The sequence below is a fragment of the Panthera leo genome, chromosome A2 (genome assembly GCF_018350215.1).
Source record: "Panthera leo isolate Ple1 chromosome A2, P.leo_Ple1_pat1.1, whole genome shotgun sequence".
NCBI lineage: Eukaryota > Metazoa > Chordata > Mammalia > Carnivora > Felidae > Panthera > Panthera leo.
Genome location: NC_056680.1, coordinates 117,665,098 through 117,682,071, shown reverse-complemented (window position 1 = coordinate 117,682,071; position 16,974 = coordinate 117,665,098). Strand labels below are relative to the sequence as shown.

General features: G+C 56.1%; 3 protein-coding genes across 3 annotated transcripts; all 3 read left to right on the top strand.

The window, feature by feature from the left end:
- The first annotated feature begins 869 nt into the window (after positions 1 to 869).
- HOXA7 (homeobox A7) lies at positions 870 to 3,532 on the top strand. Its single transcript, XM_042920807.1, is given in 3 exon segments — positions 870 to 1,236; positions 1,239 to 1,349; positions 2,322 to 3,532. Coding segments are annotated over 3 exon segments (714 nt in total). The 5' UTR covers positions 870 to 971; the 3' UTR covers positions 2,660 to 3,532.
- Positions 3,533 to 9,855: 6,323 nt separating this feature from the next.
- HOXA6 (homeobox A6) lies at positions 9,856 to 12,156 on the top strand. The gene is made up of 2 exons (XM_042920819.1): positions 9,856 to 10,297; positions 11,722 to 12,156. The coding sequence occupies exons 1-2, from the start codon at positions 9,856 to 9,858 to the stop codon at positions 11,979 to 11,981; spliced, it is 702 nt and encodes a 233-aa protein (XP_042776753.1). The 3' UTR covers positions 11,982 to 12,156.
- An 870-nt stretch (positions 12,157 to 13,026) lies between these two features.
- HOXA5 (homeobox A5) lies at positions 13,027 to 16,529 on the top strand. The gene is made up of 2 exons (XM_042920771.1): positions 13,027 to 14,570; positions 15,557 to 16,529. Exons 1-2 carry the CDS (start codon positions 13,676 to 13,678, stop codon positions 15,805 to 15,807), a joined length of 1,146 nt encoding a protein of 381 aa, XP_042776705.1. The 5' UTR covers positions 13,027 to 13,675; the 3' UTR covers positions 15,808 to 16,529.
- Positions 16,530 to 16,974: the final 445 nt, after the last annotated feature.

Sequence of the window (16,974 nt, the reverse complement as noted above, 5' to 3'; positions counted from 1 at the left end):
TGGGGAAAGAGACTTGGTTCCCCTTGAACCAGGGGGAACCAGAGGTTGCAGGGAGGACAAAAGAGTAACCAGCTGTTTCTTAAGCTGCCAGAGACCAGCCAGGTGCCCCGGAGCGAATGCACGTACCCTGCCAGGACAGCGGTGTCCAGAAGGAGGGAGGGGAACCCCATGTTAATAAATCTGTTGGCAAATGAGGCTCATCAATAGATAAATATTTCACTGCTTCCTTTAAGGCGGATAAACAGTGTGCTGCCGATTAAGGAAAGGAAGCTGGGAGACGTTGACTTTATTCGAACCACATGGTTCCAGCTTGCGGTGGCGTTCTCACTGCAGCTGGAAGCGACACTGCGCCGGCCCCATCTGGATCAGAGTCTAAGCCGGCCTATCGCCCAGTGGACCTGGGCGTGGGGGGCGGGTCGGGGGACGCGGGCAAAGAACCCATCTGCCCAGAGCTGAGACTTGCCCATGGGCTGCTGTAGGGCGGGCGGGTGCGCACTGCGCAGAGACCCTCCCTAGGCTGGGTCAGTGGACAGGACGGGGGTAGGGAGGGCCCGAAGGCTTGGTCCAGAGTTCAGTGATAGGCAAAAAGGAGGCTGTGCTGGGCCGACCCCGCGCGGCCTCTGCAGACTAGGCGTCCAGGTTGTGGTGGACTGAGCGCTCGCACGGAGCCTCGGGGTCCCTTTCCCGCGGGACGCGCCAGGCGGGCCAGGCGCGGGCAGATTCGTTGACCACATATTTGAGCCTCTTCCCCTTCCATTCTAGGCTGCCGCTGGCCCCGCGGAGCGAGACCACCTGTGAGGGCTGCTGAGATTGGCGGAGGCGGTCATGTGGGCGGTCACGTGCTGCGGCGAGCTCGGTCCAAAAGAAAATGGGGTTTGGTGTAAATCTGGGGGTGTAATGTTATCATATATCACGCTACCTCGTAAAACCGACACTGAAAGCTGCCGGACAACAAATCACAGGTCAAAATTATGAGTTCTTCGTATTATGTGAACGCGCTTTTTAGCAAATATACGGCGGGGGCTTCTCTGTTCCAAAATGCCGAGCCGACTTCTTGCTCCTTTGCGCCCAACTCGCAGAGAAGCGGCTACGGGGCCGGCGCCGGCGCCTTCGCTTCGACCGTACCGGGCTTGTACAATGTCAACAGCCCCCTCTATCAGAGCCCCTTCGCGTCCGGCTACGGCCTGGGCGCCGACGCCTACGGCAACCTGCCCTGCGCCTCCTACGACCAAAACATCCCGGGCTCTGCAGTGACCTCGCCAAAGGCGCTTGCGACAAGGCGGACGAAGGCGCGCTGCACGGCCCGGCCGAGGCCAATTTCCGCATCTACCCCTGGATGCGGTCTTCAGGTAGGCGCAGCAGCTAGGCGGGCCGGGTGGGTGGGCGGACGGACAGGCAGAAGGGAGCGCGGGGCTGGGGAGCGCGGAGAGCCGAGAGAGGCGACTGGGAGCCGGCGGCCCCGTGACTCCTGGCGGCGCTGCCTTTCTGGTTTTAATTAGAGTCGAGGCGCCATAGCGTGGAGAGCCCGTAGCATTGTATGTAAATGAGGCTCATAAAACTTTTTATGACCCAATTAATGGGTTCGATCCTCGTAAATTTATTTAACTCCATTTGCCTTGGAATTTTAACATTTTGCTCGCTATTCTCTCTTTCTCTCTTTCTCTCTCCCTTTCTTCTCTCCCTCCCTCCTCTTTTTCCTTTCAGCCTGGCTTTTCTTTCTCAAAAGCAGGAAGAGCCAAACCCTTCATCTGGGCCCCTCTAACGCCCCAGTGCCAGGGGCCATTTAAAGGCGGGGTGGGGAACCAGAGCGGAGACAGGGGGTCGGAGTGCCCTAGGAAGTTCCGGGGATGGGGGGCGCGGTCTTCTAGGGAGGAAAGGCGCCCCTGGAGAGCGGACCGCCCGATGGTCACCCACTTGCCTAGCAAGAGGCGGGGGGGAAGCGGTCCAGCTCTCCTTTGAATGGCAAAAGCGCAGCGTCTCCCACTTGCCCACACTCTATATTTACAATTTCCCTTTGTCAGGGGGAAGCAGGACATTGTGGAAGCCTAGCCGGCTGGAAAGGGCGGTTGTAAAGTTGGGATTCTGCGCCTTGCCTCCTCACAGAGCTGCCTGCGCGTCTGGCACCGCAGTTGGGGTCTTCCGCTAACACTCCCGCTCCTCCCCCAGCTCCGTTCCGGGGCGCGGGCGGAGGGGGACGCGCGCCCGGGCTAGCGCTGGGAGAAAGGTGCAGGCTCTGGGATAGCGGTCTGGCTAATGCACTGTCTTGTGTCTGTGTTGGCTAAACTGTCCGTGTGTCCGTGTGTCCACATGTCTGCTTCCAGGGCCCGACAGGAAGCGGGGCCGCCAGACCTACACGCGCTACCAGACGCTGGAGCTGGAGAAGGAGTTCCACTTCAACCGCTACCTGACGCGGCGCCGCCGCATCGAGATCGCCCATGCGCTCTGCCTCACCGAGCGCCAGATCAAGATCTGGTTCCAGAACCGCCGCATGAAGTGGAAGAAAGAGCATAAAGATGAGGGTCCGGCCGCCGCAGCCCCCGAGGGCGCAGTGCCCGCCGCCGCCGCCGCCGCCGCCGCCGCCACCACCGCCGCCGCCACGGACAAGGCCGACGATGAGGACGAAGACGACGAAGAGGAAGACGACGAGGAAGAGGAATGAGGGGCCGAGTAGGGGCCCTGGCTGCACCAGACAGTCGGGAAAGCGTCTTTAGAGACTCACTGAATTTATTTACAAAAGTGGAAAAAATAAAAAGAAAACGTGAAAAACAAAAACAAAAACAAAAACAACAATCCCCAACCTGCACCCATCTACCCCATTACCTATCCCAGCTCCCACCTTTTCTGGACTAAGCAGCCGCCTAGACTGGGTCCCCTTGGGGATCCCTCTGCCCCAAGGACTCCCAGCAGACACTCTCCCTACCCCGGCCGCCCAGTTCTGCACTGGCACGGCTAAAATACTACCTAGCACAGGCCTCGGCCAGAGGCAACCCCAAACTACCTATGGGCCCAGTCCCCAGTAGGCCTCCACTCCCAGGAAGCCCAGACGCGTCCCAACACTGGCAGACACCCAGCACCTCCCCCATACCGACAAGGACCTGATTTTCTCAGTACTACCTACTCGCCCCAAACTACCTATTTTGTGCTCACTGGCTCGCCTGCTACCTAGTGCCGGCCCCTTCCCCGGGCCAGGCCCCTCTTGCTTCTGCCCAGCAGCCTTTGGGGTCCCTGAGGCTGCACTGAGAAGACGCTGGGGTCCGGGGACCAGGGTATTGGCTTCTATTTAAATTGAAAAATAATATATTTATTCCAAAGCATTCTAAGTGCTGCAACCTAGAATCCCTCCATCTCTGGTCTGGGCACCCCAAGTTCAGGCCCTTTACTCCCACTTCTGGAGGGGAGCACTCCCAAGCTAGCTGCAGACCTCTGGGTTAGCTTTGCTTAGTAGGACTGCAGAGATGCTCCCAGCCTCCTGCACCTCCCCTGGCCCCATGTCCTACTGTCCAGCCATGTTGAATATGTACACCCTGACTTTTCCTACAATAGCAAATATTGTATATTTGAACAAGTTTGTTTGTTTTTTTTTTTTTTTGTCATTTATATAGTCTTGGAGGTCATTTGTAAGGCAATGTCTTGACTTGGGAAGGATGTGTTAATGGGGTGACTTTGTAGCATGGTGTGTTGTCTTGAGCTAACTTTATAGCTGGTGGGGAGGGCTAATGCCCTTCTCAATGCCCTTCATCTCTTGTGTTGTCCTGCGTCCCCCCTTGTCCCTTTAGGCTTTAGCTTGGGGTTCCAGGAATGGGAAGGCATGCTTCCTGTCTTGCCCAGCTAACCATGTTTTATGTAACAGAAAAATAAAGATGCTTGGTGACAAAGAAACATGGACTGCTTTATCTAGGGGGGCCTGGGAAAGAGAGGTGACCATGGCTGGAGAGCAAGCCCTGGGTATGTCTGCATGCCCAAAGGGGTCTTGGGGAAGCAAAAATGGAAGGATGAATAACATCCACGTGTTGAGTGTCCATGGTTTGGTGTTTATGTGTGGCAGGTCCCTTTTTGTGTGGATTTGTATAGGTGCGTGTGTACCTCTTTTGTATGTGCATTTTTATGTATGTGTGTATTACTACAGGAATCCATAATTTTATGTATTTCTGTGTCCATAATTGAGTGTGTGTGTTTCTGTGTGCCTATAATTGTACATATGCATTTCTCTGGAGATTTTTGTCTTGGTTTTGTGTGTGTGCACAAACATCTCCCGGATCTCTAGAAAACGGAATCTTTGGTAGATACATTGTATTCTATGAATCTCTCTAAAAACCCATAAATTCCATGAGCAAATCCAAAATCCACCCTTTCCCCTACTGCTGTGGGGTGGGCTTGGGAAGGGGTATTACCCTGCCAATGATCCTGAATTTTCCATGAACCCAGCCCCATGCTAGGAGGTGGGATTCAGGCCCTTTGACGCAGCCCCCCTCCCACCCTGCATTCAGGCAAAGCAAGGGCGCCTGGGCACAGCACTGCAACTGAGGGGTAGAGGAAGAGGCAGGGACCGCAGACCCCCTGGCTGCGGAGCCTTGGCGGGGGCGTCCGGGTGCGGGGAAGGATGAGGGTCTGCGTAAGGGGCGAAGGGCGATGGGGACAGCGCAGAATAGCCTGAGCTCGGCGGGCGAAGACCTCGACTCCAGCCTCCTGCCTAGGTTGGGCCCGCTTCTTATTGCTCTTTTAATAAAACCCGGCCCAACTGGGTTTGTAAAACCTGCGTCCCCAAGTCGGGGCAGCCTCGGTGGTAAGATGGCGCCGGTGTAAGAGCTGCCTCCTCTTAGTGATGGGGAAAGGGTCATAAATCCGTTGTTGTTTATGAAAATTTACAACTTTGCAATACAACTTTATGAGTTGTTCGGCCCTTCCATTGGCCGCTGTCGGTCATGTGGATGGGAACCGTGAACATGAACTTTTTTATAATTTCCCTTGCGAGAATAGAGCCGCATTCTTTTGCTCCGCTCCGTCCTGCCTGCTTCGGAGCTCTGCCTTCCAGCCGGGCTTGGCTGCGCTTTGTCCGGCGATGGCGAGCGAGACGAGGCCCCGGCCCGGCCCGGCCCGGCCGCTCCCGCTGGAGGTGGGGCGCGTCCAGTTCCCGGCGCCGCGGCGGCCGCTTCGCAACTCGCAACCTGGCTAATTTCCTGCGTCCTCTGGCACCAGGAAGGAGGACAATTCGTCTCCCCGGCTGCCCAAGCGACAGCTGTCAGAGGGGCAGGAGCTTCTGGGAGCCGCCATCTGAAGGTGAGACATGTGGGGAGACAGGAGCAAAGGTGGTGAGATGGCAGCAGGCGCCGGCGGCGGTGGGAGAGGGCACTAGGGCGGCTTTGAAGAGGGGCATACTCACCCTCGCCCACACTCACCGTTCACACTTGCCCCCCTTCACACGTGCGCGCGCGCGCGCACACACACACACACACACACACTCTCTCCTTCTCTCCTCTCTCTTGCTCACCATGGCAGTGAATGCCAGCCTCCTTTCAGTGGCACAGCGCCCTGGCATGGGGCAGGAGCACTGAGGTCTCTCCCCTCTTCCCCAGCGACCTTGCCGAGCCCAAAAAGAAGTGGCCCTGCCCTCCGCGTTCCTTGCCAGTCTCCCGGGTTTGGATTTTTTTTTTTTTTTTTCATTCATGACCCAGTTGGCTCGGTTGAATTTCCCAACAATTGAAGACAGTTCCCGACCTGGGGAGGTGGGAAGAGGTGAGGGCAAAGTGAATTAATCGACCTGCTTTTTATTAGTGTCAACACAGCACCTTCTATTCTGAGGGAATCGGTTTCTGGAGAGAAAGGTAGAATGAGGGGGAAAAAACAAACAAACAAAAACTTACTAATTCGGCCAGGTTCTTCTGCTGATTGCCTGCTTCCTTTCACGCGGTTTTCCGATGACAGATGTGTCTGAAGCGCGGGGAGAGGGACTAGGTGCGTGGGTGGAACTCTGTGTTGGAGGAGAGGATGGGGTTAATTGGCTGGGTGTTGCTTGGCGGGAAGTTTCGGTGCAGAGAATGTAGTGGTGTTATTGAGAGTGGCAGGGGCCCGCAGCTAAGGTTGAAAGAAGGACGCAAACCGCGTCTGGGCGATAGGGGGACCCCACCACCCCCACATCGGCGCAGCGGGCCGCCGACCGCGGGCCCCACTTTCCGCGAGCCGGGAGGGGACTGTGAAGCCGCCCGGGAGGCACGGAGGGTACCGTGGGCATTGACTTTATGTGGAGCGGTGGCACAGACCGTTGCTTGGCCTGGGTGCGCGTCGGCCAGATTTGCCCCGGGAGCTTCCTGGGACTGCGACCAGAAACGATCCTGAGGTTCTGGGCTCGAGTTCTTTTTGTTTGTTCTGTGGTTCTGGTCGTTGTTGTTGTTTTTCCACCTTAAGATAATACCTTGATGTGCATTCGAAAATTAAGAAGGGGCTGTAGATGTTTGGGACGTCCACCGGCGCTGTGGGTGCACTCAGGGCGGATAAAGCTGCGCGTTTGCGTCGCAGGGCCGCGGGCTGCCTGACTGCGGCTGCCGCGGGCAGATTATTTATTGCGACCGCGCTGGGCGCTCGCTGCTGCCACGCTGTGGCCGTCGCTGGGACCGACGCCAGCCGCAGCCCCGCGTCGTGCAGCCTGGCGCGACTGCTGCGCGGGCCCCTCAGAGATTCCCAAGCAGGCCGAGCAGAGGGGGGCAAGGGAGGACCTGAGGGGCGGCCTCCCAGGGCCTGTCGGGAACCTCCCCCGCCTTGGCCACCCCTGATAGGAGCTGGAAGCCCGACTAGACTCGGGTCCTCCCCCTACCCCCAGCGCCATGGAGACTGGTTGCACAGGCGGCCTGGCACGTTATGGCTGCTTCTGTCCAAACTGCGCGTCCCAAGGCGTCCCCGGGGCGCACGCTGGTTCGGGGAAGGCGCCCGCTTTGGGATTTTCAAATCGGAGAGACCATTCCTGGCCCCGAGGCCTGCAGGCCTGGCTGGCCCTGAGGAGGATTGGCTATGGCAAGGAAGGCGGGCTTTGGCGTCAGGCGAGGGCCTGTGACAGGCAGAGGCCGCACCTGTATGCTATGGGCTCTGGCCTGGGCTACAGATCCAGGCGGCCCGGGTGGCCCTCAAGGTCCCCCCCACACACCGGCGGGCCGCCCTCCAAGCTGGCGGAGGTCGAGTGGGCAGCCCAGAGAAAGGGCGGACTGTGGGGCCCTGCTCACCATCCAGTCCCCCTTGAAGAGCAGCTGGAAGGTAAGTAGACGTTCTCTGTGGCTTTGACCTAGAAAAGAGTGTCCTGATAGCCATTCTCACTATCCCAGGAGAGGCTCCCTCCAGCGTCTGGGGCTCCTATTCTTGCCTGAGTGTGTGTGTCTCTCTCTCTCTCTCTCTCTCTCTCTCTCTCTCTATATATATATATGCACCTAAAGCTGGTTGGAGAAATAAATTGGGCTGTTGCCAACCTGATATGTACCAGCCTTGGCTAACACCTGGAGATTTCAATTTAATTTATTTTTTTCTGTCTCACTGCCTATAGAAGCTAGAAACACAATGGTTTTTGGCTCTTAGCTGAGAAATCAAATTCTGTCATTGTCTGGGGGTAATTATTAGATCAAGAATCTAAGTCAAACCATAACAAATAATAACAATAGTAGTCTACGTAGTCAACTGCCATCACTCCCAATGCTGTGTGAGACCTGGAGGTATGAAGCAGAAATTATAAATGTAAACATTTCTCAACATCTCCCAACAGTTATTTTTGTCTTATATAATAATAATTTGCTTGACGTCACTGTCATCTGATGGTCTTGTTTAGGAAACAATAACTCAAACATGATTTTCTTTGGACATAGCCTTAAAAAAAATAGTTCCCTTTAAAATTGTTTACTTGAGTTTTCATTTTCACCTATCGGGTCCATTCCCTGAAGAAATTCCAGGGAAATGTTACATTCTCTCTTCTCCTGCCAGGCCCTTTTTACATATGCAAAGGAGAAACTTTCCCAGCGTGGATTGATTGGGGCACAGGGAGAAAGCTTCTGGGTGTAGACCCCATCGTATGGGCAACAGCCACTTTCTAGGGTGCTTGCTAGGTTCTGTGGAGGCCACCCTTAGCCCAGTCCTTTCCCAGTTTTCTCCCTTTGAGGGAAGTGAGGGCAGGGGCAAAAAAAAAAAATCAAAAAGCAAGGAGGAGATTAAGGAAGTCGTTGTCAGATTCCAGGAGGGCATTGCCACCCCCAAGTCCTGAACCCCATCAGCCTGCATTCATCAGAGTTTTACAGATCTTAGAAACATCCTCCGGAAATTCAACCAAATTGTATAAATAGTCTTTCTTCAGCCTCCACAGAATTGAGGATTTTAAAGCTAATTCAAGGGTTTTACAAGCCCAACAAATACAGTTGTAAAAATGCCATTGGAAAGATATCACGTTTTACAAAATGAGATTGATCCATGTGCTGTAAAAGTCAACTATCTCCAAGGCACACCTATCAAGCAAGGGCAGCCAGGGACACGCTTTTCACCTCCTGTCTGGGAAAGGCCAGGCCTGTGACAACGGCAAAAGCAATGCAGACGATTCCTGGAGCCCGTGAGGCAACTGTTCCCGGCACTGGGGCAACTGCAACCGGCAGGCCCCCAGCAGTCCCAGGAAAGGCAGGGGAGAGGGTACACCCCAGGAAAGTGCGGGCTGTCGGGCACCCCAGAAACCAAGCACATCAATTATCCCACAGCCTTTGGGACATCCCAGCTGCCCTCTATGCCTGGCTCGGCAGGGACCTTGGGATGCCGTGCCTCCAGAAAGAGGACAGATATTCCACATCTGGATCTGTCTCAGCTCTGAGCACTTCGGGTGTTGAGAGGACGAGTCCCAAGGGCTGGGTGAGGGGAGCAGGTTCCCCCGTTTTACTTCGAAGCTCAGTCTCCAGGCCACTCCCCTGTAGGTCCCTTTCTTGTTGAAACCAGTGGTTTCTGGCCTCTGGATTCCTGGGTTCAAAGGTGGTACGGGGACGCACAGCTTGTGGGGTGCTTTGAGGCCAGGCGGTCGCTGGCCATTGGAGGGGAGCCCGTCTGGACTCAAAGGAGACGTGTTGTATGTGGGCGGATGGGGCTGCCAGGGGAAGACGTTTAGCCGTCTCCTGGTCAGCTCGAGGTGAGCCTTCGGCTCCAGGCGGTAGCGAGGCCCAGGCCCTTGGTGGGAGTGGGAAGGAAAGAGGGAAGGGATGCACGGATTCCTAAGACGCAGGAGTGAGGAGCTGGGCGTGAAGGCCTGGTTTCTCAGGCCCCCTTCTTCAGTCCCGGAACCCGCACCCACGGGCGGGGGCGTGCAGAGGGAGGGGCACTGCTCAGGGCCCTGCGGGGCGGGCAAGCCGGCCGGGAGCTAAGCCGTCGTGGTCACCGCCCCTCCCGGCGCGGGGCTGTCAGGTTTCCTGTTTGGAAAGAAAAACCAGCAAAATCCGAAAAGGCAAGAAGGGGAGGAGGAGGGAGCGGGCCTGGCGGGGCCTTTGCGGCGGCCCGGACTCTAGTGCCCCTACCTCGGCCTGATTCGCACGCCCCTGCCCGGGCCGTGCCCGCCGCTGGCGTTCGGAAAGAGAGCCGGGCCGGCTGGCTGTGCGCGCCCATTAATCTGCCGGGCGGGCGGCGGGCGGGCGGGCTGGGGGCTGTTTGTAACTTTGCTGCCTCGGTCGCCGCGGTCCCCGGGGAGCGGGCTCCAGCGCTCGCTCCCATTGGCCGCCGCCGCGTCAGCTGGTGCGATTTGCTGCTGTCGCTTTTGGCGTTCGGCCATCCAGAAACAAACCAGTTCGATGACTACTAATAGTTATAGCCAGATGTACTAATACACAACAAATCACAGTCCTGCAGAGGGGCGCGCAAATGAGTTCCTATTTTGTGAATCCCACTTTCCCCGGGAGCCTGCCCAGCGGCCAGGACTCCTTCTTGGGCCAGCTGCCCCTCTACCCGGCTGGCTATGACGCGCTGAGGCCCTTCCCGGCCTCGTACGGGGCGTCGAGCCTCCCGGACAAGACGTACACCTCACCTTGTTTCTACCAACAGTCCAACTCGGTCCTGGCCTGCAACCGGGCGTCCTACGAGTACGGGGCCTCGTGTTTCTATTCTGATAAGGACCTCAGTGGCGCCTCGCCCTCAGGCAGTGGCAAGCAGAGGGGCCCCGGGGACTACCTGCACTTTTCTCCCGAGCAGCAGTACAAACCCGACAGCAGCAGCGTGCCGGGCAAAGCCCTCCATGACGAAGGCACCGACCGGAAGTACACGAGCCCTGTTTACCCCTGGATGCAGCGGATGAACTCCTGCGCGGGTAAGGCATTTCCCTGCAGCCCCCCCAAGAGAGTGGAGGGAGAGGGGGAAGGGGGCAGGGAAAGAAGGAAGGAAGGAGGAGACGGAAATTAGAAAGAGGAAATGGAGAGAAAGGAGGAAAGAATGAACAAAGTTTCTTTGGCTTTTTTAAGAGATTAAAGAAAAAGAAAGAAAAAAGAAAACTAACCCATTCCCACTGAGGCAATCAAGCTGTGGCAGAGTGAAGGCACGGCACTGGTGTCCATGTAAGGTGACACCCTAGGGGATCGAGAGGGGTCACTGCCACCCTACGTGAGACCCTGTGACAGGGGCAACCTGAACAGAGAGTGAGGCTGGAGGGGAGGGAGTGCCTGCCCACACTTCCCCCTGGAAACACCCTGCACAGATCCCCAAGTAGAAGATGGCCTTCTGCACCCATCACTGATCATTCCCCTTCACCCCCCAATCCCTCTCCTTTCTGCCCTTCAAAACCCCATGTAGTTAGAGGCTCTCACTTGGCCTCTTCCAGTGTCTCCCCAAAGCCTTGGAGGGCCACATCCCCAGCCTCAGGATTTTTTTTTCCTCTTTCTCCTCCCTTCCCTCCTCCCCCTTCCACTCAACTGCTCACTCTTAGCCAACTTCTGCCTCCTTTTGAGGCCCTGCCTGAGTCTCACACACCCAGCCTGGGGGGAGCCCCCCAACCTTGGGTTCCTTTGGCACCAGAACAGATAGCCCATCACAGTCCTACATTTCCAGAAACCCCAGATGGCCCATAGCTCCATCCCTTTGCCTCTGGTTTCCAAAAACTCAACAGAGAATCCTAGGACAGAACCCAGTGCAGATTTTTAAGCTTCTAGTGTTTTGCTTTAAAAGCCTTGTGTTGTTTTGTTTTGTTTTGTTTTGTTTTGTTCCAAGGGAGCTCTGCACTTCGCAGAAGGGCCATACAATTTGGGGGCGTTTGCAAAGATTTGAGAGGGCTGACCAGTTTTCATTTTCCAAAAAAAACATGTTGAGTCCTGACATGTCTGGCCACAGTAATACCTTCACAGAGATTCGTGTGTGAGTTCCGAGTGTCTACCCTACTCACAGGGCTCCACACCCATCACTTCCAGACACAAGCTCTGCACTCCCACAAAAACACGACCCAGGTACCCTGAATTAAGAATGCTCATTCTATTCCTTTTGCCTGTAATGGTTTTCTTGCAGAGCAGATTTTTCAAAAACAATAAGTTCTCACTTCAGGTTGTCTTAGGTGGAAAACATCTCGCTTGGTATGAAATAATCTTCTCCCATCCTTCCCGCTTTCGGCCTTAGACACAGCGAAAGAGGCTGGAGTGGAGAGGGGTGGTTTCCAGCTTAGAGGCCAGGGGCGCGGGGCGCGGGTCTGACTGGTTCGGCGGCCGGGATCCTCCTGGCTCACTGGCGCCCGGCCATTTCTGCCCGCAGGTGCCGTGTATGGAAGTCACGGGCGCCGAGGCCGCCAGACCTACACGCGCTACCAGACGCTGGAGCTGGAGAAGGAGTTCCACTTCAACCGCTACCTGACGCGGCGCCGCCGCATTGAGATCGCCAACGCGCTCTGCCTCACCGAGCGCCAGATCAAGATCTGGTTCCAGAACCGCCGCATGAAGTGGAAAAAGGAAAATAAACTCATCAATTCCACACAGCCCAGCGGGGAGGACGCTGAGGCAAAGGCGGGCGAGTAGACGCCTGGGCAGGGACCAGGCCAGCACCGCAACCTCCCTCGGCTTTGCCCCCTTGCCTTCGCCTGCTCCCCAACTTTTCTCCCCCGCCTGCCCCCATCCGGGGGGCTTCTGCAGCTTCAGGGGAGCCGGGAGCTTTGCAAACGCCTGAGCATTTATTTCTCACACACACACAAAATCCCACACACAGCCAATCTCAGCGGTGGAGCGGGGCGCACTGCACACACAGTCCCGCTCTCCAAGGCTGCCCTAGCCGGCTTCGGATCCCAGGGCGCGCCCCGAATTCGTCCCCGGCTCTTGTGCTAGCGCCTTTGCGCGCCCCTGAGCTTGGGACGCGGGGTTGCTGGAGAGGAAAGAACCTGGGCCGAGCCCCTTTTGGTGCCTGGGCGTTTTCGCCTCGGTCCCTCGCCACCAAGTCCCGGAGGGCACCACCAAATCGACTCCGGCCACTGGAAAGAGGGGGCATAAAGGCTGGGGCCCCAGCACTTTGGTGGCATCCCAGGCCGCCCCTAGACAGGAAGAAGCGTGAGGAACAAAGGGGGCCCTGAGACAGCCTTGTCTCTCGGCCCCGCGCGCGACCGTCCGTGGAACAGAAGCAGCCTCAGCTGAGCCGACCCAACCTGAGCGCGGGTGGAACTTTACAGCCCCGGGAGAGACTGGGCTCCCGAAGTCTCCAGCTCCGGATCCCGGATCCCCGCCTCCGACAGTGCCTGCGCAGCCACCAGAGAGTAGCTTTCAGGACCTAAGGAGGGGGCCCAGGGCCATGGGAACGGCAAGAGTCCTGGTTTCCAAATGTGCCAGGGGTGCCTGCGACTCTCAGCCTCCAGCGGGAAGTACCCTCCATGCCTTTCGGCTACATTCGTGATTCACTTTCGTCTTTCAGGACCCAGGAAAATAACTACGAAGATCCTAGGCACTAACACGAAATGCTTCCATTAGCACCCTCATTTTACTCCTGGAGATCTAAGCAAGACCCTAATAACTCGGCCCACGGATTCCCAGCCCCCAAACAGCTTCTGTGGCTGCGGGGAGCCTGGGCCCACTCGCTGGGTTCACCGAGAACCCTCCGAATTGGGGCCCGGCTGGCTCGAGGAAAGGGACCTGGTGGTGAAGATTCTCCAGGCTGGATACTTAAAGCAAATCAAATAGCGAACTAATGACACGAAAACCATATTTGCACGAAAGAAAAATCGACTCCGGTTATAAAAGTGTATGGAATTTGACCTCGCCTCGGAGAAACACTACACAAAAGCTATCTTTAATAGACGCCTGTCATTTAAGAGCGGCAGGGACACTGTCCCTCATGCACTCACAAAAAAAACAGAGCCGTAATTGTAGCTGCTGCTGCGGGCAGGATTTATTTCTCCAATTGGCTAAATGGCCTCCCCCCTTCCCCGAAGGTGATATCTGTATTTTCAAATTTCAGAGCTGCCGGCACGACGGGCAAAACCGACCCCAACCTCAACACAAAAATAAGAGGGGCTGCACAGCGGGGAAATAAAGTTGTTGTAAATAAAATCCAAGTCACCGTCTCCCCCCAATCCTCTGCATCCTCGCCGGGCGCGCGATCGGCAGCTGACGGCCTCACAATTGGTACATCCTAATGGAACTGCGAGGGAAATGCAATAATTTTGCCATAATGGGCTGTAACCTCAATTCGACCCCGGCCCTTGCAGCCCTCGGTCGGAAGCGGAGCGATGCGCCCTGCCTCCAGCGGGTGGCGCTCGAGTCCGACTGAACGGCGGCGGCGGGTGGCGGGCACGCGCCTGGGGCGCGCGCGCCACCCCTCTTGCCTCCACCCAACTCCCCCATTAGTGCACGAGTTTACCTCTAGAGGTCATCAGGCAGGATTTACGACTGGACAACAAAAGCACGTGATTCGAAGTCGTACCCCATATTTGGGTGCCTACGTAGGAGGGAACCAAGTACATGTCCCAGTCATTTCCATAATTCATCATAAATTGTGCAAGGGTGCTATAGACGCACAAACGACCGCGAGCCACAAATCAAGCACACATATCAAAAAACAAATGAGCTCTTATTTTGTAAACTCATTTTGCGGTCGCTATCCAAATGGCCCGGACTACCAGTTGCATAATTATGGAGATCATAGTTCCGTGAGCGAGCAATTCAGGGACTCGGCGAGCATGCACTCCGGCAGGTACGGCTACGGCTACAATGGCATGGATCTCAGCGTCGGCCGCTCCGGCTCCGGCCACTTTGGCTCCGGGGAGCGCGCCCGCAGCTACGCGGCCGGCGCCAGCGCGGCGCCTGCCGAGCCCAGGTACAGCCAGCCGGCCACGTCCACGCACTCGCCTCCGCCCGACCCGCTGCCCTGCTCCGCCGTGGCCCCCTCGCCCGGCAGCGACAGCCACCACGGCGGGAAAAACTCCCTGGGCAACTCCAGCGGCGCCTCGGCCAACGCCGGCAGCACCCACATCAGCAGCAGAGAGGGGGTTGGCACGGCGTCCGGAGCCGAGGAGGACGCCCCCGCCAGCAGCGAGCAGGCGAGCGCGCAGAGCGAGCCGAGCCCGGCGCCGCCCGCCCAACCCCAGATCTACCCCTGGATGCGCAAGCTGCACATAAGTCATGGTAAAGCCAGCCTTTTTCTAAATCCACGCGGCCGCGGGGGCGCGGCTTTCGGTCCCCCCTCTCTCCTTTACCGCCCTCTCTCCCCATCTCTCTCCTGGTCTCGCCTCTCCCAGCCCTGTGGAGTCTCTCCCCGCCGTTCTCCTTCCCCTGCTTCCCTCCTTTCACCTTCTCTTCTCTGCAGCGCCCAGCGCTCGCAAATGGGGAGGGGGGTGGTGGAGAAGGGCCGCTGGCCAAGCAAGTTTAGACGGTGCAACGGGGGGGGGAAAGGAAAAATGCCATATCGAACCCCAGCGCCTCGGAACGCGCTCCCGGGTCAAGCCAGCCGAGCAGGGCGCAGAGAGGTAGAGGATGGCAGTAGGGGCCGTGAATCGGGCTTGTCAGGACGGATAATTTATGAGGAGGGCTACGCTGGGGAAACAGCGTTACTAATTAGAGTCCCCGAAAAGGGGCTTGGGGGGGAATAATCGAGGCGAGAGCCGGCGGGATTCTGAAGTTTGGGAGCAGAAGGGACAGCAGGAAAGGGAAGAAAAAGAAAGCAGGCGCCCCAAGCGTGCAGGCTGGAACAGAAGGCGGCTCGCGGGGCTGGAACTTTAAGGGAGGGTGACCTGGAGGCCACTTGGACGCTCAGGAAAGGGCCTGGCTTCCGTGGGTTTCTGAGAGGTGGGCTGCCTGGGAGGGCTGTTCCCCGCCTCGGGGTGCCAGGGGCAGGGCCAGAGGGCAGGAGAGGGGTGAAGGCAAGCCGGGCGATCCTTCGGGACGCGGCTCCAGCCTCAGATGGGCCGATTGTTCCCAGAGTCCAAATTGTATTGTTTTCTCTCTAGAAAGGAAGAGGGAAGGAAATTCGGGAGGGGTGGGCGGGTGAGGAGAGAGGACTTGTTGAGCTTTTTCTCCCCTGTTCCTTGCTCAGGAACCCTGGCTCGTCCAGCTGACTTGGGTAACCAGGGGCTGCGGAGTTGGTGGCTAAATCGCTGACTTTTCTGTTGCAGACAACATAGGCGGCCCGGAAGGCAAAAGGGCCCGGACGGCCTACACGCGCTACCAGACCCTGGAGCTGGAGAAGGAGTTCCACTTCAACCGCTACCTGACCCGCCGAAGAAGGATTGAAATAGCACATGCTCTTTGCCTCTCCGAGAGACAAATTAAAATCTGGTTCCAAAACCGGAGAATGAAGTGGAAAAAAGATAATAAGCTGAAAAGCATGAGCATGGCGGCGGCGGGAGGGGCCTTCCGCCCCTGAGTATTTGAGCGTTTAAAGTACTGAGCAGTATTAGCGGATCCCGCGTAGTGTCAGTACTAAGGTGACTTTCTGAAACTCCCTTGTGTTCCTTCTGTGAAGAAGCCCTGTTCTTGTTGCCCTAATTCATCTTTTAATCATGAGCCTGTTTATTGCCATTATAGCGCCTGTATAAGTAGATCTGCTTTCTGTTCATCTCTTTGTCCTGAATGGCTTTGTCTTGAAAAAAAAAAAATAGATGTTTTAACTTATTTATATGAAGCAAGCTGTGTTACTTGAAGTAACTATAACAAAAAAAAAAGAGGAAAAAAAACACACAAAAAAGTCCCCCTTCAACCTCGTTTAGTGCCAATGTTGTGTTGCACTCCAGTTGTTTAACTGTGCATGTGAGTGGAAGTGTTCCTGTCTCAATAGCTCCAAGCTGTTAAAGATATTTTTATTCAAACTACCTATATTCCTTGTGTAATTAATGCTGTTGTAGAGGTGACTTGATGAGACACAACTTAACTTGTTTGACGTGTAGTGACTAGTGACTCTGTGACGAAAACTGTGACTCCAAGCGGTGTGTCCCTGCGTGCCTTTGTAGGACCCTTTGCACGAACTCTGGAAGTGGCTCTTATAAGCGCAGCTTCAGTGATGTATGTTTTTGTGAACAAAGTTACAAATATTGTCCGAGTCTGGCTGTTTAAGCAAACTGTGATCAGCTTTTTTTTTTTTTTTTTTTGTATTTGTTTTTAAGGAAAAAATACTGACTGGAAACAAAAAAATAAACTTTCTATTGTAAGTTCTCCTGGTCTGGTTTGTGCCAAATAGCAAGCGGCTCTTTCTGTTCTTCCGTCTGTCTGTCCAGTGCTGGAAGGCAGGGAGTCTGAGGCTACCTGAGCAGCCTGCCTGTGAAGGAGACCTCAGACCAACACCCTGACCCGCGACCTCCCTAACTGTGACCCATCAGAGTTCAGGGCAGAAGGTGGAGACGCGGTAGGTGGTTCTCAAGCCTGAGTCCGACCTGCCCATCTCTGAGGAAACCAAGTTAACTTGCTGGGTACAAAAAAGAGGAAGAGAGAGAAAGGAGCAAAGCACAGGGCTTTGTTAACAGCCCTCAGGGCCCACACTGATGCTGCCTCTTTCCTGAGGTCACATCCTAGGCCTCCACTTGCTGAAGAGGCTGCT

Bases quoted from the DNA above. Each gene is read 5' to 3' on its own strand.
- HOXA6 (XM_042920819.1), top strand. From the start codon at position 9,856: ATGAGTTCCTATTTTGTGAATCCCACTTTCCCCGGGAGCCTGCCCAGC. The intron at 10,298-11,721 runs GTAAGGCATTTC...TTCTGCCCGCAG, and splicing joins GCGGATGAACTCCTGCGCGG to GTGCCGTGTATGGAAGTCAC.
- HOXA5 (XM_042920771.1), top strand. From the start codon at position 13,676: ATGCGCCCTGCCTCCAGCGGGTGGCGCTCGAGTCCGACTGAACGGCGG. The intron at 14,571-15,556 runs GTAAAGCCAGCC...TTTCTGTTGCAG, and splicing joins CAAGCTGCACATAAGTCATG to ACAACATAGGCGGCCCGGAA.